This window comes from Haliotis rufescens, unplaced genomic scaffold, assembly GCF_023055435.1.
Source record: "Haliotis rufescens isolate VD_foot unplaced genomic scaffold, xgHalRufe1.0.p SCAF_4, whole genome shotgun sequence".
NCBI lineage: Eukaryota > Metazoa > Mollusca > Gastropoda > Lepetellida > Haliotidae > Haliotis > Haliotis rufescens.
This window is the reverse complement of record NW_025964112.1, coordinates 54,958,007-54,982,481: the sequence shown is the minus strand read 5'-3', so window position 1 is coordinate 54,982,481 and position 24,475 is coordinate 54,958,007. Positions and strand designations below refer to the sequence as shown.

Below are 24,475 nucleotides of genomic sequence, written 5' to 3'. Positions count from 1 at the left end.
AAGGGACACAGAATGGAAGATCTTCACCTTGCAATAGATATTCATGAGTTTATCTGCAATGGCCAATACGACATCTTCGCATAAAATTACCTCTACAAATCTGGACTGACAACCCAAGTAGGTGTAACCGATTGTTGGTTTAATAGCATGTAATTTATTTAATATCTACATGAGTGTCCCACTTCTTGTGCATGAGGCCGCTGATGTAAAAAAAGACAGGTTTGTAATCACTGTGAGGGATCACATCTTGTGTCACAGATTTGTCGAGCGCTGCTTTAGCCTTTACAGAACGGACTGGCATGACTGGTCATGCACTCGATGAATACAGTGTTCATTTTATTTCCTCTAATTATATCAAATAACAACTCTTTTGTTAGCTTCATTCATGTAAACATCTCTTTTGAAGTTGTCCCGATCCAGTAGAGCGCTGATGCGTATCGAGTTGACACGGCGCATTTCACTCGAAAAGAGAGAGAGAATAATATGCACCTTGCTACATCCAACGATCAATCCCCCTTTTTATCTGCCGCAGTCTGCAGGTTCCTAGTTTAGTGAGTGACGTAAACCAGCTGAAGGTCCTGTTCGGCAGAACCGGGTAAGTCGACACCTAAAATCACCATGAATGTCCATGTACACTTTCCGTATCGCAAGTTTACTTATGTCGAATAGTCTCGATATTTATCTTATGTTTATTTGTTCATTTGTTGTTTATCGCCTAGCTCAGCAATACTCCCGCTACATGGCCATGTCCTGTTTCTTTCAAATTGCTGATGATAAGATGCCCGCTGACACGGGAAAAGAGATCTTTCAGATTTACGCGTTGGTAATGTGAATCCCTTGCGATTGCAAAGTCCACACAGTCAAGCAATATATGCTTGACGGTTAACCTTTCATCACAAGGGAACCCAGTACAAATGAAGAATAGGAATGGTTTTAGAGTCAAGCCAAAAGTTGATAGTACAGTGCATTGTTTCGGCAGATTTCTACCTCAGTTGGCCTTATAGGGAGCATTACTTGATATGTAACTTATATCAAAAAATTTTATCAAACAATTTATGAAGTTATCAAATCTTAACGCCACTCGATGTAAATATCCACATTCTGAGAACTCTGAGAACCGGTATTAAATGCAGTCCTGATTGACTGGAGAACACATGAATTGTATGTTGCTTTAATTCCAAATATAAAAGAAAATCAGTGACAATTCAAAACAGTGGCAACCTTTCGATTTCCGCTTCTAGGTCGATCCTGCGTGCTTCCAGTTTAAGCTTCACAAGCTCCGTTTCAAGATTCGCACACTCGTCTCTCATCCCCTGACACGATTTACCATCCGTTGTCACCAATTCATAGAACATCCATGCATTTCGCGCCTTGCCGCTCTGTCGGTGTAAACGGCGATTTCAAATCGGCCAAAATTTCCGCCATCCGTGCCCCCGCTCCCATTCGTTTACTTCTTTAAGCCATTTTGTCGCAGATAGCTGACCTTACTGTTCAAGATTGCACAAGGATAGTCAAAACTGAAGCCTAAAAAATGTTGTGACTCAAAGTGCGTTGTCTTCTCGCCATGCTTCTGTAGGAGGATGTATGTGGCGCTCGGGTAAGGCAGGGTACTCTCAGTTAAAACTGGGTTTACCTAAAAGTCAAACTACTTGACACCTTTGTTCTGCTACGTCACTACGTCCGGTTCCCATGAGATTGCGCAGTGCGATCGAGCGGCAGTGCACCATGTGCTTTGAGCGGTGGTAGGACTGACGTGGTCGGTCACAGCACAAATTTGTGATTTTCGTTAGTCACGAGGTGGCTAATTTTAAATCAACAAGACCTGATGATGATGATGGTAAATCCGGATAGTATCGTAAGACCTGATAACTGTCCTTCGCTCGTTGCCACACGAGTTGACAAACTTATTTGGAGTCTATTGAGACCTAACTCACAGAGCATGGACAAAAATTTCCAAAACTGCCAGTTAATGATTGTCAAGACAGTGTCTTTATTGGCAGTTATCACTGACAAGATATACTACATGAAGAAAAATCTTGACAAGGGGTCTGGGCCCAACATTGTGAATGATTCTTTGGGAGAAGTGGTCAAGGGTCTCATAGACACCATCCAGATGGCCAGTCTGGCGAACTTCGAGCTCAATATGAGACGGCGTGAACACATAAGGCCAGATGTGCATGCAAACTATATGCCCCTATTTTCTGCCCCTATTTGCAGCTCATAGTACGAGAGCTGCAGCCACATCGGCAGCTAAGAAAGCAAATGTGCCAATGAATGGCATCTTAAAAACTGCAGGCTGGGCTGCAGGCTGGGCTTCAGCTGAAACTTTTGTTAGACACTACAATGTACCAATAGAAACACTGTCGAACAACACAAGTCGTATGTCCAAAACAATTGTGTCGACATCTGCGGGTGAATAGAATTACTACTGTTTGGAGTTATGTGCAAACAACCTGCTGGTTGTGATTAGCAGTTTTTAAGTTAGTGGAATGTATGTTTAACATGTTTAGTGAATTTGTGCCATGTTGGCTTGAATACCAGTTTTGAACTTTCGTTGGGTTGTAATGCTTATGCATACATGTTTCCCAATTTTGTGCAAATCTTGTTGAATTTGCTGGAACTAAAAAAGATAAATATACTGAACTTCTCATGGGAACCGGAAGCATTAGTGACGTAGCAGATTTAAACAATTACAAAAGACTTACTTCTTAGTTGAAGTTTGATTGGGGTTCTGCTACGTCACTGGAATGCTGGAGGTTTACATGCCCTCCTCATCCCTCCCTCGTACCTGTAGTGGCACTTGGTGTCACAAGCACACTTTAAATCCTGCCGCTCGATCGCACTGCGCAATCTCATGTAAACCTCCAGCATTCCAGTAACGTAGCAGAACCCCAATCAAACTTCAACTTACAGGTAAGTATCGTTTAATTGTTTAATTACCCTCCATGTATAGATAGCTTCGCTGTGACCCCCTTTTGACACGTTTGCACTTATTCACTCCCGGGACCGACAAAACGGTTTGAGGGGTTTCGAAAAGGCTGACTGTACCTTATATAAATGCGAGACGAATTTTCTTGGTCGAAAACAAAACTCACTGCGCAGAATAACAGTTATGGTGTTATATCCAATATATCTGTCAACTTGGGCGAAACTTTCGAAACAGGCATAGATATGTACCCCATGACACCAATACTAAAGAGAGAAAACGTCGACGTTTAGGTTGGATTTGTGAACTGCATTTTGGGAACTCTTTGCATCTGATTATATCAGCACTTCCTTTACCAAATTTTGTTTTGGCACTACTTAATAAATTAAATACTACGCCAACTTAAACATACGTGATAGGTAACTAAGACAGATATAATAGGATCAAAATGACAAATATTAACAGAAACTCTTTTGAACACTCCCCTCAACACTGTATGACAAGACTTTCCAATAGTCAACTTCCTCTTCATGTCGAGCAGCATTCCAGCAGCTCCAGCCTTTTGTGTTTACATTTCACAACTGTTGAGATACAATCGAGCATGCTCTTTCTTCCAAGATTTCAAAAAATCTTTCTCAGAACTTGTTTGATCAAGGTTACAACATTCAAGTTCCTCAGTAAAAATTTCAAAATGTTTTGTGGTAGACATGTTGGGAACATTTCGAAATTTGACGCATCCGTGACTGAAATTATGTCCGACGCAATTCCCTATTTTGACTTGTACCATATATTCCCGTGTTTTTTCAGGTGAATAATTCGACGTGACTGTTATTTTATCTGCTTGCACTATCTTTCCTAGGCATTGGTGGTAACTACTTTAACAGTCAGTTACCTCCATTGCCTCGGGAAGATGTACTTGCCAATGCGGACGTGATACGGGTTGAGGATTGATCATTAAAAGTTTTATAGGTGTTCGGGCAACTAGGCCCATATACACCTTGCCCTTATTAAATGTTTGCCAAGTACCTGGATATTTTATAAAGTATCAAAACTGCCACACTCTCTAATATAAGCGGTGATGGTGAACAATATTCCTAGAAGATAAAATACCAGACAATGAGAAGTCAATATTGAGAACTGTTAGAGACTCCACCATTGCCTTACGCTGATTAACATACTTTTGGCTATGCAATAATAAATGAGCTACATTATCAAACTGATAACACACTGTACAAGACCCGTGAAGATTCCGGGCTAGAATAGGTCTTCAGCAACCCATGCTTGCCGTCAAAGTCGACTAATGGGATCGGGTGGTGAGGCTCGCTGACTTGGTTGATTCATGTCATCGATCCCAATTGTGTGGATCGATGCTCATGATATTAATCACTGGATTGTCTAGTCCAGACTCGATTATTTACAGACCGCCGTCATATAGCTGGAATATTGCTGAGTGCGGCGTTAAACAACAAACCAACCAAAAATCTGATTTAGACGTGTGCAAAACCAACAAAATTGACCACATTGAAGAAGTGTGTGCAAGCCAGTAGTCTGCTCCCTTGTTTTGGACTACGGACGTCAGACAACCGTGACATTTGAACTTACTGTAGTGGATGATGTATTTTGATGTATTCAATATGTTTCAGATATCATGTAAATGATGTTTCTTGTTTTGTCAGACACGCCTGGTGAAATGTGCTTAAACACCATCTACAGCATTGGGGCTGTACTGCTGTTGTGTCATGCTGTTGTGCAAGCAGGTAGGGCAACGACACTAGTTGATAGATTGGTCTATTAGCCTGATACAGGTGCAGTGTTAATTCCATATTGATATAAGTGAATACGTGTTCACATCGCATTAAGCTATATTTAACTACATCACGGCGGGGGACAAATGAAGTGTCCTTTTACCACATATATCATGAGAATGTTTTCACGAATCACTTCCAAACAGTGAACGTTTGCGTTGTTCTTTTAAATTATTTAATTTATTTATTAGAAGTTGACGGATGACAGGGTTGGCACAATTTTATGGATAATTATAGAATACTAAACTCGCTCCCGTGTAGTACCAATTTTATGAAACGAGTGAATAGTATCGCTCGTCAGATACCAGAACTATTCACTCGTTTCATAAAATTGGGACTACACGGGAGCGAGTTTAGTATTTTATTTATTACTCGTCATTTGTACCTACGTAAAAATCAGCTGATTGACTCCGTACGTCGCATCCCGAGTTCAAATCAGGTCATGCGTATGAATACAAAGTCATGTAAATAGTCATCGTCAAGTGCATCTATAATATCAAAATTTTAGCAATTCCAATGGAGAAAACACCCGAACGCTCTTTTTCTCCACAATAAATCTACTTTAATGAACTTCCTGCGAAACTTCGAAACTGCGGTAATGTTTCGAAAACAATAACAAAACAAGTTTATTCGTTCGTTGACAAGGCCAAGGTCACAACGTCACATGACCGCAGGCAACTGTTACTGTTACTGTTAATCCTCTACTGTTATTCCTCCACCTACTATATAAATACTTTACCATGTCCATCATTCAGTCTTGCTTGACAACGGTATAAGGATCTATACCGATAGTTCTAAAGTTCGTAATAACCGTAGTACGTTATATACATCATATATACAACAAATGGCCAGGATAAGTTCGTTACATCGGTCAGGTCGTTATAAACACTCGTAGTTTAATGTGTATGGGAATGATGGACTCACCAATGTTCCCTCTCTTCTTTAATAACTGATAAATAATAAATGTATTCACACAGGAATTGAACTAGTAGATTACCCCACTGATATCATGGTTTACTGTTTAAATGTCAATCTCGAATTGCACTCATAATAGTTTTTTGTTAAAAACAGTGACAAAACCCTTTCCACAATCATGACAAACCAGTGTACGTTTAAAAGGGAACTATGCTTGTCTTAAGAGGCGACTAACGGGATCGGGTGGTCAGGCTCGCTGACTTGGTTGATGCATGCCATCGTATCCCAATTGCGTGGATCGATGTGCATCATGTCAATCACTGGATTGTCTGGTCCAGACTCGATTATTTACAGACCTGCGTCATATAGCTGGAATATTGCTGAGTGCGGCGTTAAACAACAAACAAACAAACAAATCATAAAACGTGTTGATGGCCTTACTAATATAAGGCCATCCATGTTGTAACCCTGACCAATCGACGTTTGAGCAAGTCGTAAGACGCTTTGCGAAATCCTCGTTGAAACAGCATACTTGATTGTACCTCAAAGTTGTGAAATGTAGGCATCAAAGCCTGGAGGTCTTGAAATATTGCTTGACATAAAGGGAAAATATATATGTATATATATATATATATATATATATATATATATATATATATATATGAAAGTTGAGTTGCCCCTTTATATGCCCCTGTCATACAGTATTGTGGAGAGTTATTTGTTACTCTAAATAATTATTTATGCACAGATCTAAATATGAAACAGATGAGGCTGTTTCACGGTTTAAACCTAATTCTCATGATATAGTCGGAATCGTCCAATGGATTCTGCTTCCAGCACAGATTTCTTATGAGTACCATTTAACTTTTTTTCTCCAAAATATTCCCATTGTCTGTAGCACATGATATATGAGAGTAAGTGCGGTTGAACAAATAACAAATATTACATTTACAATCTATAGATGTCCAGGTCTCTACAATTTTAATAAAATGACAAGTAACGTCGGTGTACAAGGTTTGTGTTTCGGATGGAAATATTTTAAACCTGGCATCATCACTATTTGATTGTGATTCATAACCACATGCTTATGATACGTTTGAATCGTACACTTGACTGTTTAAGAGTTCTTTTGATTATAGAAATGGTTTTGTTCTTAAGTATAACTCATGGTGTCTATCCCTATTCTTGCCCTCATGAATCGCCTACAACTTTAAACCAACCGACTGCAGAGGTCACCACACCGCCGTCATTGGTTTTCAGCGCAAACGCGAAAACATGTGTCACCGAGAGCTTGGGGCTACTAATCATCCGAATCAAGAGACCATCATCGGACAAGTCGAGAATGGCTGCAGCAGTAGCCTATACCAATGGCGACGCAGATTCGACCACTGACTACGCCAACAATGTCACAACGCTCACCTTTGGACGTCGAAAGAGAAATGCTTATCTGGAAGTGCCGATCATCGACGATCTGGTAAGAGTGGAGAGAGAGGTGTACATGTAGGGTTTATATTACCCTGGATGAGAGAGAGTCAGATATACATTAAGGGTTAATTATTTTTAACCTTGGATGAGGGAAGTACAAGTGTTCATGTAGGGTTTATAGTTAGTGAGTGAACAGTCACATCGGCAAAACTTCAGCCATATCGTGACTAAATCAAGTTAGACAGTAATACAAACAATTTGATTATAAAAACCTGTCGGCCAAGAGCAGTAAAAAAACTAGATTATCACAGATGTATATTTTAAAACAAGTATGGAACCATAAAAAGATATCACGGATAACATTACATTATAAAAAAGGGGCTAGGGATCGCCAGCAACCAAAGTTAGGCCACCATACATGGAACCTTGGAGACAATACTTCTGGTACCTCCACAGCAGGATTTACACCATCCCGTAGCTGCTGGCGATTATCATCAAGTTTAGCGAAAGTAAAAAACAAACACGACTAAAAACGGTAGTAGGAATGAACTTACTTCGAATGATGTGGTCTTACATACCCTCTCAGGGGTACAATGCTTTTACAGTACTTCAACCCCCTCTGAGGATACAGACACTAACAATCTCAGTTACAAGTTAAACACTACTGATACAGTAAAATGATGACTATGTACACATATTCAAAATTTATCTAACAGTTCAATTTCTTTTAAAAAGCTAATTATGTAATCAGACGGAACATTATTAATAAGATCCATAATTGATATTGCACTGAAATAGCTATCCCGTGTGATGGAATGTAGGATGTATATTACCTTGGATGAGAGAGGGACATGTGTACATGTAGGGTGTATATTACCCTGGATGAGAGAGGGACAGGTGTACATGTAGGGTTAGAGAGAGTCAGATCTACATGTTGGGTTTATATTACCCTGGATGAGAGAGGGACGGGTCTACATGTAGGGTGTATGTTACCCTGGATGAGAGAGGGACAGTTGTACATATTGGGTTTATATTACCCTGGCTGAGGGGGGAACACGTGTACATGTAGGGTGTATATTACCCTGGATGAGGGAGGAACACGTGTATATCTAGGGTTTATATTACCCTGGCTGAGGGAGGAACACGTGTACAAGTAGGGTGTACATTACCCTGGATGAGAGAGGGACAGGTGTACATGTAGGGTTTATATTACCCTGGATGAGAGAGGGACGGGTCTACATGTAGGGTGTATGTTACCCTGGATGAGAGAGGGACAGTTGTACATATTGGGTTTATATTACCCTGGCTGAGGGGGGAACACGTGTACATGTAGGGTGTATATTACCCTGGATGAGGGAGGAACACGTGTATATCTAGGGTTTATATTACCCTGGCTGAGGGAGGAACACGTGTACAAGTAGGGTGTACATTACCCTGGATGAGAGAGGGACAGGTGTACATGTAGGGTGTATATTACCCTGGATGAGAGAGGGACAGGTGTACATGTAGGGTGTATATTACCCTGGATGAGAGAGGGACAGGTGTACATGTAGGGTTAATATTACCCTGGCTGAGGGAGGAACACGTGTACATGTAGGGTGTATATTACCCTGGATGAGAGAGGGACAGGTGTACATGTAGGGTTAGAGAGAGTCGGATCTACATGTTGGGTTTTATATTACCCTGGATGAGAGAGGGACAGGTGTACATGTAGGGTTAATATTACCCTGGCTGAGGGAGGAACACGTGTACATGTAGGGTGTATATTACCCTGGATGAGAGAGGGACAGGTGTACATGTAGGGTTAGAGAGAGTCGGATCTACATGTTGGGTTTTATATTACCCTGGATGAGAGAGGGACAGGTGTACATGTAGGGTTTATATTACCCTGGCGGAGGGAGGAACACGTGTACATGTAGGGTGTATATTACCCTGGATGAGAGAGGGACAGGTGTACATGTAGGGTTTATATTTCCCTGGCTGAGGGAGGAACACGTGTACATGTAGGGTGTATATTACCCTGGATGAGAGAGGGACAGGTGTATATCTAGGGTTAATATTACCCTGGATTAGGGAGGAATACGTGTACATGTAGGGTGTATATTACCCTGTATGAGAGAGGGACAGGTGTACATGTAGGGTTAGAGAGAGTCAGATCTACATGTTGGGTTTATATTACCCTGGATGAGAGAGGGACAAGTGTACATGCAGGGTTTATATTACCCTGGCTGAGGGAGGAACACGTGTACAAGTAGGGTGTATATTACCCTGGATGAGAGAGGGACAGGTGTACATGTAGGGTGTATATTACCCTGGATGAGAGAGGGACAGGTGTACATGTAGGGTTTATATTACCCTGGCTGAGGGAGGAACACGTGTACATGTAGGGTGTATATTACCCTGGATGAGAGAGGGACAGGTGTACATGTAGGGTTAGAGAGAGTCAGATCTACATGTTGGGTTTTATATTACCCTGGATGAGAGAGGGACAGGTGTACATGTAGGGTTTATATTACCCTGGATGAGGGAGGAACACGTGTACAAGTAGGGTGTATATTACCCTGGATGAGAGAGGGACAGGTGTACATGTAGGGTGTATATTACCCTGGATGAGAGAGGGACAGGTGTACATGTAGGGTTTATATTACCCTGGCTGAGGGAGGAACACGTGTACATGTAGGGTGTATATTACCCTGGATGAGAGAGGGACAGGTGTACATGTAGGGTTAGAGAGAGTCGGATCTACATGTTGGGTTTTATATTACCCTCGATGAGAGAGGGACAGGTGTACATGTAGGGTTTATATTACCCTGGCGGAGGGAGGAACACGTGTACATGTAGGGTGTATATTACCCTGGATGAGAGAGGGACAGGTGTACATGTAGGGTTTATATTTCCCTGGCTGAGGGAGGAACACGTGTACATGTAGGGTGTATATTACCCTGGATGAGAGAGGGACAGGTGTACATGTAGGGTTAGAGAGAGTCAGATCTACATGTTGGGTTTTATATTACCCTGGATGAGAGAGGGACGGGTGTACATGTAGGGTTAGAGAGAGTCAGATCTACATGTTGGGTTTTATATTACCCTGGATGAGAGAGGGACGGGTGTACATGTAGGGTTTATATTACCCTAGATGAGGGAGGGACAAGTGTACATAAGGGTGTATATAACGCTGGATGAGAGAGGGACGGCTGTACATATAGGTTTTGTATTACCCTAGTTGAGAGAGGGACGGTGTACATGTATGGTTTATTTTAGCCTGGTTGAGGGAGGAACACGTGTACATGTAGGGTGTATATTACCCTGGATGAGATTCGGACAGGTGTACATGTAGGGTTCATTTTACCCTGGTTGAGGAAGGAGCACGTGTACATGTAGGGTGTATATTGCATGGATGAAAGAGGGACGGGTGTACATGTAGGGTTGATACTACGCTGGATGAGAGTCTGACGGGTGTTCATGTAGGGTTTTTATTACTCTCTATGTGAGAGAGTCAGATCTACATGTAGGGTTTATATTACCCTAGATGAGAGTGGGACGGCTGTACATGTAGGGTTTATATTACCTTGGTTGAAAGAGGGACGGTGTACATGTAGGGTTTATTTTACCCTGGTTGAGGACGGAACACGTGTACATGTAGGGTGTATATCACACTGTATGAGAGAGTGACGGGTGTACATGTAGAATTGATACTACGCTGGATGAGAGTCGGACGGGTGGACATGTAGGGTTTATATTACTCTGTATGTGAGAGAGTCAGATTTACATGTAGTGTTTATATTAACCTGGATGAGAGAGGGGCGGGTGTAGTTGTAGGGTTGATATCACCCTGGATGAGAGAGTGACGGGTGTATTTGTAAGGTTTATATTACCCTTGATGAGAGAGGGACATGTCTACATGTAGGGTTTATATTACCCTGGATTAGAGAGTCAGGTGTACATGAAGAGTTTATATTATTCTGAATGAGATAGGGACAGGGGAACATGTAGAGTTTATATTACCCTGGATGAGAGAGGGACAGGTGTACATGTAGGGTGTATATTATCCTGAATGAGAGAGAGATGTACATTTGGGTTTTGTATTACCCTTGATGAGAGAGGGGCGTGTGTACATGAAGAGTTTATATTACCCTGGGAGAGAGAGGGACGGTCGTACATGTTAGGTTTATATTACCATGGATGTGAGAGGGACGGGTGTACATGTTAGGTTTATATTACCATGGATGTGAGAGGGACAGGTGTACATGTATGGTTTATATTACCATGGATGTGAGACGGACGGGTGTACATGTAGGATGTGTATTACCCTTGATGAGAGAGGGACAGGTGTATATTTAGGGTTTATATTACCCTGGATGAGAGAGGAACGGGTGTACATGTAAGGTTTATATTACCTTGGATGAGAGAGGGACAGGTGTACATGTAGGGTTTATATTACCCTAGATGAGAGAGAGTCAGATGTACATGTAGGATTGATATTACCCTGGATGAGAGAGAGTAAGATGTACATGTAGGATTTATATTACCCTGGATGAGAGAGGGACGAGTGTACATGTAAGATTGATATTACCCTGGAAGAGAGAGAGTAAGATGTACATGTAGGGTTTATATTACCCTGGATGAGAGAAGGGCAGATGTACATGTATGGTTTATATTACCCTGGATGAGAGAAGGATAGATGTACATGTATGGTTTATATTACCCTGGATGAGTGAAGGGCAGGTGTACATTTATATTAGCCTGAGAGGGTTCAAGTCTCCCAGTGTTGTGTGTGTCTCCGATGCCAGGTGGCCACGGGTGGCCCAGTCGCCTAAGGCGCCGCGATTCCCTGTGTAGTGTTGCGTCCCTTGAGCACGCCAGAAACCTATAATGGGTTCGAATCCCGGTTCGCCCCGATTATGTTTCTAGGTTTGTCAGCACCATACCCGTGCTCATGGGTTTCACCAAAGTGTTAAACGTCTGAGACCTGCATCACTACGGGCTTCCCCCCAGCATTAAGCTGACACTCCGTGATATAACTGGAATACTGTAAAAAGCGGCGTTAAACCCAACTCACTCACTCACTCACTCACTCACTCACTCACTCACTCACTCACTCACTCACTCACTCACTCACTCACTCACTCACTCACTCACTCACTCACTCACTCACTCACCCACCCACCCATCCACTCACTCACTCACTCACTCACTCACTCACCTATGCCAGCAAATGTCCAGGAAGTTGTATATGTGTTATGCCGTAGGTTGTCGAATCACGGGAAGAGTTCTCAGTGACAATCAGTGCTTCGGGCTACGATGACATCACGATTAAGGGATGCATACACGACGACGATGGTTAGTAATATATTGTGATATTTCTCATTTCGAGCATATAGTATACACCATTTTCTGGAACCAGAAGTTGTTATCCATGAAGTTGTTCGTTTTCTTTTTTACTCACCAACTTCTAGAATGCCCATCAAACAGTTTCCACATTCTTTTTCGAAAAGTTTATAACTTAAGCGTGTTCGGATCTAAACATTAAGACATGCGTATATTCTCAGCGAACAATAATAATAAAGAATCGTTTTGTGTAAGGCACCGACCATGTAATACCCTTCAGTGAGGATTTGGTGGTTTAGGGTTTTTGAGGCTGTGTGGTTTGGGGTTAGAAACACAATGTATGTCCTTTTACGGTCACTGTTCAAAGACATGTAAAGGATGTGCCAAACATATATTATTTTTTTTATAAATATTGTGGGTGTAAAACCTGAGACCAAATTATGTTTTAACCAACTCCCCCGATAATTGCGGCCGCTAATTTGGATATGTGTAGGAATTGTTGCTGTTCCATGTTCCAGCTGCTGTTCTATTCGACTGTAACCGGTATGGTGTTACCTGCAAAGCCGGCGTCTGTCCGCCCAGCAGTCCGACTTGTGACTGTTCCTCCGCTACTGGTAGAACAGGAGATGACTGTGGTATTATTCAATGTAAGTTTGTAGCATCAGAACAAAATGTACGATTGTCGTCATACCATGCGGACACGTAATGTGTTACCATACAGGGATTATATATAGTCTTTTAGGAATGTGTTTTCGATGATCTAATTCAAGCAACTGACTCTTTATAACTAAGTATCCAATCAGCTTGTTCATCTAGTCAGGCCCGTGAAGACGCCGGGGTAGAATAGGTCTTCAGCAACCCATACTTGCCGTAATAGGTGACTATGCTTGTCGTAAAAGGCGACTGACGAGATCGGGTTGTCAGGCTTGCTGACTTGGTTGATGCATGTCATCGATCCAAATTGTGTGGGTCGATGCTTATGATATAAATCACTGGATTGTCTGGTCCAGACCCGATTATTTACAGACCGCCGTCATATAGCTGGAATATTGCGGCGTGAAACAACAAACCAACCAACCAAATTAATATCGATATCATTTTGTTCAACATTTAAATCCCTACTGTATATCTGGCTTCATCACCTGTGTGCTATTTGTTATTCTTACATAACATCTGGCTTTATCCAATAAAAAGTGTGTTACTTGTTGTCAATTACCTGTTGTTGTTAATGTTAACCTTTGCTTATCACAACATATCATGTATATATACCTACCATTACTTGGTTGAAGTCAGCCCAGCTTGATAACGGTTTTAAAATCTACATCGAAACGTCGCTATATGCAACGAAGTTGTTCGTTTTGTTATTTACTCTACAACAGTGCCAATCTTTCACCTGGATATATAACTTTGATGAACAAATTCTATAGCAAAATCCAACCTACATACACAGGTACCATTTTAACTTTCTGTCGATCTTGATTTGCTGATTTGATCATTTAATTTAATCATAGTCATGTAGAGGATTGAATGATTGAGAATGCTTTTTATGTCGCTCTTAGTTATATTCCTGGATCATCACGGCGTGGGACACCAAATTGGCTAAACACATGGTACCCATATGTGGGATCGACTCGGGGCTTACGAGCGAACGCTTAAACCGCTTGGACACCTCATCGCCTCTCTTGTATTTAAGGCTGAGATAATGATTTCATTGCTTGACCATTGCAGCTAACATAAATGGCACAGGCTGTTCTGGCATGGACTGTGGAAGTAACGGACGGTGCGTCTCTGATGGGTCAACAGGCGCATGTGTATGTGGTTCTGGACATTACAGTGGCAATGCTGGGAAGTGTGAACGCAAGAGGAGTACGTTCATATATTACTCAAGATAGTAACAGCTTAAATTCTCTGTGATATTCTTATAATCGTTTTAAATGAAATCAGACACATCATCGTCCATGGTCATGTCCACAGATTGAAAGGCAGAAAGGTGTCATTGGAGCAAATGATTACGGAACCTGTAATCGTGCATAATTGCTGATATTAATTTGTTATACACGTTCACTTTAATATGACCACATATTTTGTCATCGTTATTTGTATATGATTTATAGTGTGAGTAAATTGGTTTAACGCCGCTTTTAACGGTATTTCAGTTATATCGCGGCATGTCAGCTTAATGTGAGAGCCCGCAGTGATGCAAGTCTCAGACGTTTACCACTTAGGTGAAACCCACGAGCACGGGTATGGTGAAACATAATCGTGGCGAACCTGGGATTCGAACCCACAATCATAGGTTTCTGGCGTGCCCAAGGGACGCAACTCTGCACAGCGAATCGCGGCGCCTTTGAAGTTCAATATCAAATGTTTTTGGACTATCATTTTCAGTATTTTGTTTCTGGTCACAATAATCTTTTTCCCATTTTCATCTCTTGATATTACTGATGGACATAATAGCCAGACATGTTCCTGAAATGTATTTTGAAATTTGTTAAAAGGGATCATTTTGCATCCTGGGGCTAATTTATCAGAGACTGATGAAATCTGAATTGTAGAAGTAATTAGAAAGGAGTAATGAAAACCATAACGCATCTGTGCTAGACCAAACATTTTACATATTGATAACCATGAGACCTTCTGTATTACATAAGATAATAATGCACTTGCTATTATCTGGGTACATTTTCAAACGTATACGCTTCACTGTTGCTCAATGTCTGTGACTGCTCATGTTGACTATATCGCCTATCTATAACTAGCAACCATCACATCCTGTGATAACAACAAGATGACAATCTGCATGAACCCCATCAACCTGTATCAGCCCCTCATCACGGTCTCTGGCTACACCTCCACTGAATGCACTGCCAATCCAGTAGGGGGTATCACTGACACTGAAGACAGGATCCCCTCAGACATACAAGGCCAGTGCATCACTGTCGGCTTCAGTGGCAGCTGTGGAACGTACACCACTACGACACAGGTAAGAGGAGAGCTGAAAGTCGCTGTGAACCTCAGAATTAAACGTTCTTGCATTGGATGTTTGACGTCAGCACTTATCTTTGTTCAAATACTTGGTAATTACAGTTTTATGTCATGATCCCCAAATTTTGCTAATTGTATATCTTAAAATATATAACGTTTGTGCATATCTATATATTTGATATGGATCCTTCACACGTAGCACAAATCCAGGAAATATTTAGTTTAGAAAGACGTCATTTATGATAATAATAATTGGATGATATTCGTCAAAGACTATTGGACATACATACATACATGTATTGCCATACTACCCACTAAACGCCAGGGAAATAGTAAGGGCAAGTGATGGTGACTATTTTTATGAGGAAACAACGTATATGTATTACATTTGCTATCATTGTGGTAATACATCTAGTTTCGCGACAAAGTAATGTGTCATCACTATGTTCTGCAGGGAGGGAACGTGTGTTATACAATACCATACCGCATCCAGTACAACCCTATCATGCTGGTGGCCTCCGATGAAGTTGTATATGGCAATTGTTGTGTCAACGAATCCGGGCAAACCATATCCACAGATGCCATCCTAGCAGATACTGCAACGTGAGTAATATACCAAGAATGACTGTTTTACGTCGAGAGGAGGGTGAGATTATGCAATGCCATTTGTATTATTCAAAATAGCCATACGTCATTATTTGTAGTAGAAGTAGTAGTTGTATTATTCAAAATAGCCATACGTCATTATTTGTAGTAGAAGTAGTAGTAGTCGTTCTAGATGTATCTGTGGTAATTGGTAATGTGGTAATATGGTAATTGTTGTGTAAAGAAATCCGGACAAACCATCTCCAAAGATGCCATCCTTGCAGACGTGCAACTTGAGTATTTTACCACGAATGAATTTTTGATAATTGATACATGTAAGTGTAGTTTGAGTGAGGATTGTATGTTGATATATACTTATCAAGTAGGGGAATTGCTCTGTTATTACAGAAAATTTCTCAACAAACAGCAGGAGAGTGCCAACTTTTTGGGAGTCAAGTTATCCGCCACGCTCAGTAATGGTCTCGCTATATCCAACCCTGTTCCACTTAACCAAATCTACAGGCTGTGTTTAAACATTGCAGATGATGGTAAGTATTTCGTTAATTATGATGTTCAGTCAATGTTGATCTTTAATAAAAGCAAATAGCTAACATGTCTGAAAATATAGTAGAATTCACTGGACAAGCAATGATCAGTCGCAGGCAGGTGAACCTTCACCATCTGTACAGGTCACAGTGACCAACATTTTGGTAGGAAACTGCGCTCTTAAGAGTACAGAACGATATCCTCAGGTCCATGGATAGACAGGAGATAGTTCTTCAAGTTCTGCTAGATCTGTCAGCTGCGTTCGACACCATCGACCATGGTATAACATGGGAACATCATTGGGAATTACAGGCACAGCCCAAGAGTGGTTCAGATCTTATATGTCCGGCCGAATAATGTCTGTCCAAGTTGATGGTGTAATGTCTGAGGAACAGAACCTCTCATTTTTGGCCCCCCATGGTTCTGTCCTAGGGCCTGTCCTGTTCTCCATCTATTCACAAAGAAATGAGTTAAGCACACCCTGATATATTTCATTATTGTTTGGTACCAATATTTGTAACAGTCATGAAAGATATAATTACGGGAAGCATTATGTTTTCTCGAGATGATGTAATCAGTCATGCGTGACGAAAGCTCACTTGCCATGCATGGTATGCCCGTGCAGCGTGCTACCCTCGACTATCTCTAAAAGCAGTATATCCAAACGTTAAAATTGCTTTCTTAAGCTCGGTTTTAAACAGTTATTTCATAAATTGTGTGACCATGGCACAAAGGCGATTATCAGATGGCTAATAATTGGCATGCATAAAGCTGCAATGTCTTGTAATGGTCGGAATTTGGAGTATCATCACACTGTCGTAAGCCGTTTAGTCGAGAATCATGCTCACACCGGTACAGGACCGTCCCAGATCCGGAAGACCTCCTGTGACGATACATAGTGAAGACAGGGACCTTCTTCGTCTCAAACTCACCAATATCTCCTCTATTTGTTGTCAAATTTTGGTTCTATCCGATGACATTGGTATCGCCCAGCTCCTGTGGTCAGTCATCCAATGCCATGATGTTTGCCATTTGTCATGGTTCAGAAATAGGGGTGTGCTTAACTTTGTTCTTTGTGTATACATCCTTCCCATCGGAAATATCATCAGAAAACATAGTTTGGAATTTCATGGGTATGACGACAATCAGCTATACTTCGGCGTCAAGGCCCTGAACGCACATGGATGCCAATCTCAAGTTGAAGCCTGCATTAGGGATATCAAACACTGGCTGCCATCAAAACTTCTCAAATTGAAAGGTGACAAGGCAGAATCCGAGTTGGAGCAAGACATCGTGACGCAGATATTTTCGCGTCGTACGTCGTACGTAGGAAATAGTGATTCTAGGCCATACTAAGTCCTACGTAAGAGATAGTAAGTCCTACGTAGGAGATTGTAAGTCCTACGTAGGAGATGATAAGTCCTACGTAGGAGATACTAAGACAACAACAAAATCACCGTAGCCCTACTATGCTTCCGTAAGAAGTCAAGGCGACTATTACTTAAATGACCATTTGTTAAGCAGTTATGTGTCTATATATATCGAACCAACATGCATCTGGGGTCATTAAGCCGGATATGCATACAATATATATTAGATATGTTGAGAGGTGTTTTTGTTTTCAATTTGAACTTCCCTTGGGATGTTTTTTACCCAACATGCATTATAAGGTAACACGATCACTTTGAACCAGAGGATCAACACTGCGCAAAGACACTTTGTAGCATACCTACCTTATGATGCAATTACCTATGTTGTCATAAAGCGCACATATGTAACCCAGAAGATAAACAAATTGTAATTTGCATGTAGTACCTACAGAATATTTATGTAATATAAAAGTAGAAAAGAAGCATACTATGAAAACAAAACGAGTAATATGTTATCAACAACAATAACGTCCTAAAACATTTGTTATTGTTTTCAAGGAACAATGGGTGTTAAGTTGACACAATCCTTGTGGTATGCATGTTACTGTTGACATTGACATATCTACAATGGTAAAGGTTTAAATATTTTTGAAAATTAATCGTTTCAAAGTAATAGCTACAATGTTGTAATATGATGTTACAATGAAGTAGATCAGAACATGCAGGTATTGTTAAAATTGAAACCCACAACGTTGGGAATGCTTTTTTGTATATATATATATAACCATGAACCATACATCGCTATGAGAGTCACCTACCGTTTGGTAATATGTTTACTCTTGTAGCCTGACACGTCAGTTATTCACTGTCCAAAAGTGTAAAAAACCCGCTACGACAGACAGTCACGCTTCACGGAAATGGGTCAACAATTCACTGCAGCGAAATGCTGTATGGGGAAATAAGTCTGAAAGAGCTTGAGTGGTACACGGTCTGTCGCCTCCAAAAGGCTGTAGGTTAAAAGCGCAAGCGATCTAGGGCAGGTAAACCAGTCTAGGACAGGACGTTGCTATGATTGTTGCCGAATGGCATAAATGTGTTTTGTGTAATAATCTACAATTAGGAATGTTTTAAAAGATATTTTAATAAAAAAATTTTTATTTTTTTATGTACCCACGTATCAGTATACACATATGAGACAAAGATAAAGTTTCTTTTAAAAGTTTGATTCCCTTCATCTAACGACTACTCATCCCCATTGCCCGTGCCTCCATGTAACTATCTTTAACCATGTAACTTTCTCTTTGGACGTTATCTTGAATAAGAAATGTTTCCCAAACGGAAGTAACGTCATTTATTAACTACTTCTTTAATAAGATAGTTGGAAACATTGGACATTAACATTGCATGCGACATGTATCTTAACCGGAAGTCGTAATACTTTCTTTAGAAGCTGGCTACAGGAATAGGACTTACTTGCTGAAAATGATACTGCTTTGATAACATGTTTCCCCAAAACAGACGCGATGTAAATAGACTGGATATGATGTTATTAGAGAGAAACTGGTTTACATTTAGGATCCTAAGTATGTATGCTAGAAGCAAGGTATGTTTCTGTAGTTTGAGGGTGAAGTATATAAATATTTACCAAACCGAAGAAAGTTATTACACTGGTAATGGTGGTAAAGGGCCGCGTATGTTTTTCAAACACTTCAAAACAAGTACTAGTTGAAATACGTGGTTGAAATGTGTAGCTTTGCTTGGTTACAACATGAACCTGTTCAGTGCTAAGGCTTCACGATCTGTTTCAGTTGGAGCTCCCATATTAAGGTGCCTACGGTAATATAACTGAAACACTTTTTTTCCTCTCTGATGCAGTATTCATTATTGATTTATCTCTGCAGGCTTCTTGTATCTTGGCTTGATCCGAATAATCGTCCATAATGGTCAGACGGATTCCTCGCGGAAAGAGGCAGTGGTGTATGGAAACGATGGGTAAGAACAACGTAAATCGATCCACGTATACTCAAAAGAGGTCACCGCTTCAAACACAGTCAGCACGGTACTGACTATATCATGCGCATGTCATTATGATTCACTATCTAATTGTGATGATACCATAATGATGCTCGCGAAAAGATGAACGTATCCTGCACCACCGGTGGCACCCCTCACAAACACATGCAACGGAAAGACAATCTTTCAGCTGACAATGAAAGTGACCGTATGAAGCAACTCAAAATATGGAAATGCATCAGACATCATTTAGATACCTCATGTCTAGCTAACACCTATTGAAAGCAATACTGAGGCCATGAGTGTTGTTAACCTGATCAAATCAAGAATCATATGACGTTCTGTGAAATCTCCTCGAAAAGGGCATACCCGATTAAAGACGGGAGCTCCTTTAATGTTGCTCGACATAAAAGGAAAGTTGGCTATTGGAAAGTTGAAGTCATCCCTCCTGTTATACATGGTCCTGTGTATAGGTGTCTGTCACTTTGAATCTTTACATGCAGATCTAAACATAAAATCATCTCTTTTCGGTTCATGTGTGTAAATCAGTGGCAAGGCATTGGACAATGTGGTCACTTTTATTGCACGATATCACATCACCGATGTACCTGAAGCTCCATTCTCTTGTTTTGATGTTTCCAATCCATTGAATCGCTATAAAAAAGTAATGATACCTGGTGTTCGCGAAAAGGTGAGCGTATCCTGCCCCACCGGTGGCACCCGGCACAAACACATGCAAAGGCAAGTCAATTGTTCGCCTAAAATAACCACGGGACATATTGCACGCATTTGTTTGCAGGATATGTGCCACAATCGTTCTACGATACTGTTTAGGGCAAGACAATGTTGAGAAATTGAACAGACTTAATCGTAAAAGTTTTCAGCAAACAGAAACGTTTGCAAAACAACATACAGTTACAATTTATTCAAATCAACGTACATGTATGGTGTTCACCAACAATTATTTTCAATAGAGCAAAAATTACGACTAATAAAACAATGTGTGACATTCGATGAGGTTCGTAGTGGTTGTTTTTAACTCAAACCTTTTTCTTATTGAAATAATGTGCATAATTTAACAGTCTTTATGTTGCCGAAAATATAACATAGTTTCAATAATAGTTACATATATCACTGCGAACGAATGACATCGGCGCTTTATTGCACTGGTGAGCTACAGTGTTCTTTTATAATTGGAATGTATCAGCTTAAGAAGAGGAAATACGTTCATATTCAAAATCATTATCAAAGATAATCTTGTTATCTTTTCCACTGACAATTGACAGTAATGAAATATTGAAATCGCGATTTGTTCTTATTCCAGATGCAGCGACGAGTCCGGTAAGGCAATCGTGCACTCCTATCCAAGCAGGGTGAGTGACACGCAGATTTGCATGCAGTACCGACCAGGTTACTTCCGACCAGGGCCTGCAGCCGTGGTGCACGACATGAAGTACAAACTGTGCCTCTCCGGGGATCAAGCTGGCTGTCAACTGGTGCGTGGAGTTATCAGTCAAATGTTGACACATCGGTTCAAAGACAAAGAGCCTATCTTAGTCATGATGGGTTGAAATATGTTGATAATCTTTCGCAGAGGTTTGTGCGTTTGAAGAAGGTACTACATAATTTGATATTAAGGCAATGCGGTTGTAGGTGATACACTTTGACCATTGACACACAATTGTGTACACTGTCTTGAATGGTGTATTTTAGGGTTCAGCATAGATTGACTCATACATTCTTGATACAGTCTTGAAACATTGGGACCGTAATGATGTATTTTCTTCTAATTCTTTTACTGGCCCTTTAATGGTAAGGATTATTGTTGACAGGTACAAGCTATTATAAAAAATACAAATGGTAAATATTACATCTTGTAACTAATGTAGCAAGTACAAGTTATTATCATACCAACATTATTTTCAGGTTTTTAAACGAAACATCTTTCATACACATTTGCAGCATTGCATTTACCCTTATACACCCTTTACATTTGTTATAGCATTGCTTGTTATGATTTAAATGTCGTTACTATTACATATTATATCAATACTTACAAACTTTGTGGGCCCTTTACAGCCTACACAAGTTCATTTCATATTTTATTTACATCCATGTATTTGGCCTTGCACTGACTAAAACACGGATGATTAAACAGGACAAACCAAAGAAAGTAGAGAAATTAAATGAAGCACTCATAAAAGATCTAAAGTGACCTCCTCACATGTGGTAGCGTACAACGGTAATAGTTTACTTATATTTAATTTATCAATGGTCGGTTTCAACTTTATGTCTATACACCCATGTAGTTAAGTTCCTGTTTAGTGATGAGACAATGTATCTCCCGCGAAGTGCAGATATCAGTGTAAGGGTGTACATACAACGTAACGGACCAACCTGCCAGTAATCCTCAGAAGCACCTGTTCTCGGCGTCTACAATCTGTTGTTGATGAGACATGAACTGGAAAACTGTGTAAATATTACCGTAGGTTAGTTTTAAATAACTTCAGTCTGAAATTGGACACATTTCTGTTGACAGTATGTATGTACTTCCTGCATGTATTTATTTCAAGACAACATGCGGAGTAACGGGAGACAGAAAGAAGCGTCAAACCAATGACGGCAGAGTTGAGTCAACAGCCAACACCACAGTGTACTTTGAGGATGACACCACGGCAGCATCGCAAACAAACGGTATGTTCTGCACAACAATGTGGAAATAGTGTTTCTCATTAAATTGTAGTCAATATAAGACTAGTCTGTGCCAATCATATCGATGACTCACGCGTCATGAAAGTGATGACATTTACTAAACAAGTACAATGCTCGAGTGAAATGAGATAGCACGCTACACGAATGTTAATGATATATCACAGAGAGCTGACTCGACAGTAAGGGCGGATGTACAGTTCCCTTTTGCGAGATGAAAGTTCTATGACATACCTATTAGAGGCGAATTGTGTCTTTCATTTGTTTGTTTGTTGTTTAACTCAGCAATATTCCAGCTATACGTCGACCGACTGTAAATAATCGAGTCTGGACCAGACAATCTAGTGATTGGCATCATGAGCATCGATCCACGCAATTGGGATACGATGACGTGTATCAGGCAAGTTTGCGAGCCTGACCACCCGATCCCGTTAGTCGCCTCCTACGATAGCATAGTCCCCTTTTTAACGCATGCTTGGGTTGCTGAAGACCTATTCAACCCCGTATCTTCACACACACATGAACAATGGGTATACTAGTATTCGAGTATGTGGAGTGAAAAGAGGTTTTGTGAAGTGGAAGTGGGGCTTAAAGTCGCATTCAAGACTATTACATTCATACAGCGACGTGCATGCACGTATGCGTGCGTCTACTTGTACTAGTACGGACCCGGGGTGGTCTTCAGCAACCCACCGGGATCGGGTTGTCAGGCTCGCTGACTTGGTGGATGCATGTCATCGTATCCAAATTGCGTAGGTCGATGGTCATGATGTCAATCACTTGATTGTCTGATCCCGACTCGATCATTTACAGGCTGTCCTATAGCTGGAATATTGCTGAGTGTGGCGTTAAACATCAAACAAACAAGGAAGAGAATATGTTGATGTCAACTTTTTTTATTATGAGGAACACAACGTTTCGGAGTATATGTTTACTCCTTCATCAGGTTCACCTGAGTAAGCATATACTGACGTCTTTTGGTGTGACGCGACCAGGAGATCGAACCATAAATTGTCCGTTTCCAGGCAGATGCTCTTTCCACTAGACCACGGATGCGGTTAGTCAGACGAGATATAAGCGTTTTAACTGCTGGCTATGCATAAGATGTTAGGAAGGTCAGTTGGGTTTTCCACTGTTTTCAGTATTATTCTGGCCATATTACGGAAGGGATGCCCTTGAATGGGCTTTACACATTATACCAATTTAAGGAGTCGAACCTTCAGTACCACGCCACTCAGCTACCCCACCAACAAAACCCGGGCAGATCTCTGAAAAAGTCCGCAATTGGTGAAGTTCTACCAATGGATAAAAGACGATATGAATTTCTTTCCAGGCGAAACTGGTGTTTTTCCAACTGCAAAGAACTGCCTCCCTGGGATGTCTGTGATGTTCCCCGCCATCATCGTGGTCTGCATCGTCGCCCTGATACTGCTCCTGATCATTGTGTACATGTGTTTCCTCCTCATGAAGAAACGACGCAAACAAGAGGATGAAGACAATGAAGTGAAGTCCCAAAAGAGTTGCATGTCACAACGCTACTAATTCAGCTTAATATACTGAACCGCAAAAGAAACGTCACCCCAAGTAATATTGCATGAAAAGTTGCCATTTAAATATCTGTGTAATTTTTGTCAAAGTTTCTAAAATTTAACATTATCATGTCCGGAAAAATTAAATTTGATGATACCAAAACAAAGCAGATGACAATAAAACCGATCGCCTAACCAATCACGGCAACCGCCATGGTAATCCAATGCACGTTCCGTGCAAATTGAAATGCACATGCGTTCCCCAATTTCTTGCCCTATAAGAATCCACCAAGATCGGATAACATTCATTCGTTTTTGAATTGCTACCACATGCCAAGA

The 24,475-nt window shown here is 40.8% G+C and overlaps 1 protein-coding gene across 1 annotated transcript; it reads left to right on the top strand.

The window, feature by feature from the left end:
• The first annotated feature begins 459 nt into the window (after positions 1–459).
• Positions 460–24,475, top strand: LOC125372385 (EGF-like domain-containing protein 2). The gene is made up of 13 exons (XM_048382260.1): positions 460–595; positions 4,603–4,683; positions 6,876–7,120; positions 12,321–12,411; positions 12,918–13,046; positions 14,128–14,265; positions 15,159–15,382; positions 15,839–15,987; positions 16,378–16,517; positions 19,787–19,877; positions 21,223–21,394; positions 22,472–22,592; positions 23,941–24,475. The coding sequence occupies exons 2-13, from the start codon at positions 4,617–4,619 to the stop codon at positions 24,147–24,149; spliced, it is 1,776 nt and encodes a 591-aa protein (XP_048238217.1). The 5' UTR covers positions 460–595; positions 4,603–4,616; the 3' UTR covers positions 24,150–24,475.

What these genes read in the sequence shown, in the direction of transcription:
- LOC125372385 (XM_048382260.1), top strand. Translation starts at nt 4,617, where the DNA reads ATGTGCTTAAACACCATCTACAGCATTGGGGCTGTACTGCTGTTGTGT. An exon ending in GAAGTGTGAACGCAAGAGGA is followed by an intron (nt 14,266 to 15,158) that starts GTACGTTCATAT and finishes ATCTATAACTAG; the next exon opens with CAACCATCACATCCTGTGAT. An exon ending in CGTACACCACTACGACACAG is followed by an intron (nt 15,383 to 15,838) that starts GTAAGAGGAGAG and finishes TATGTTCTGCAG; the next exon opens with GGAGGGAACGTGTGTTATAC.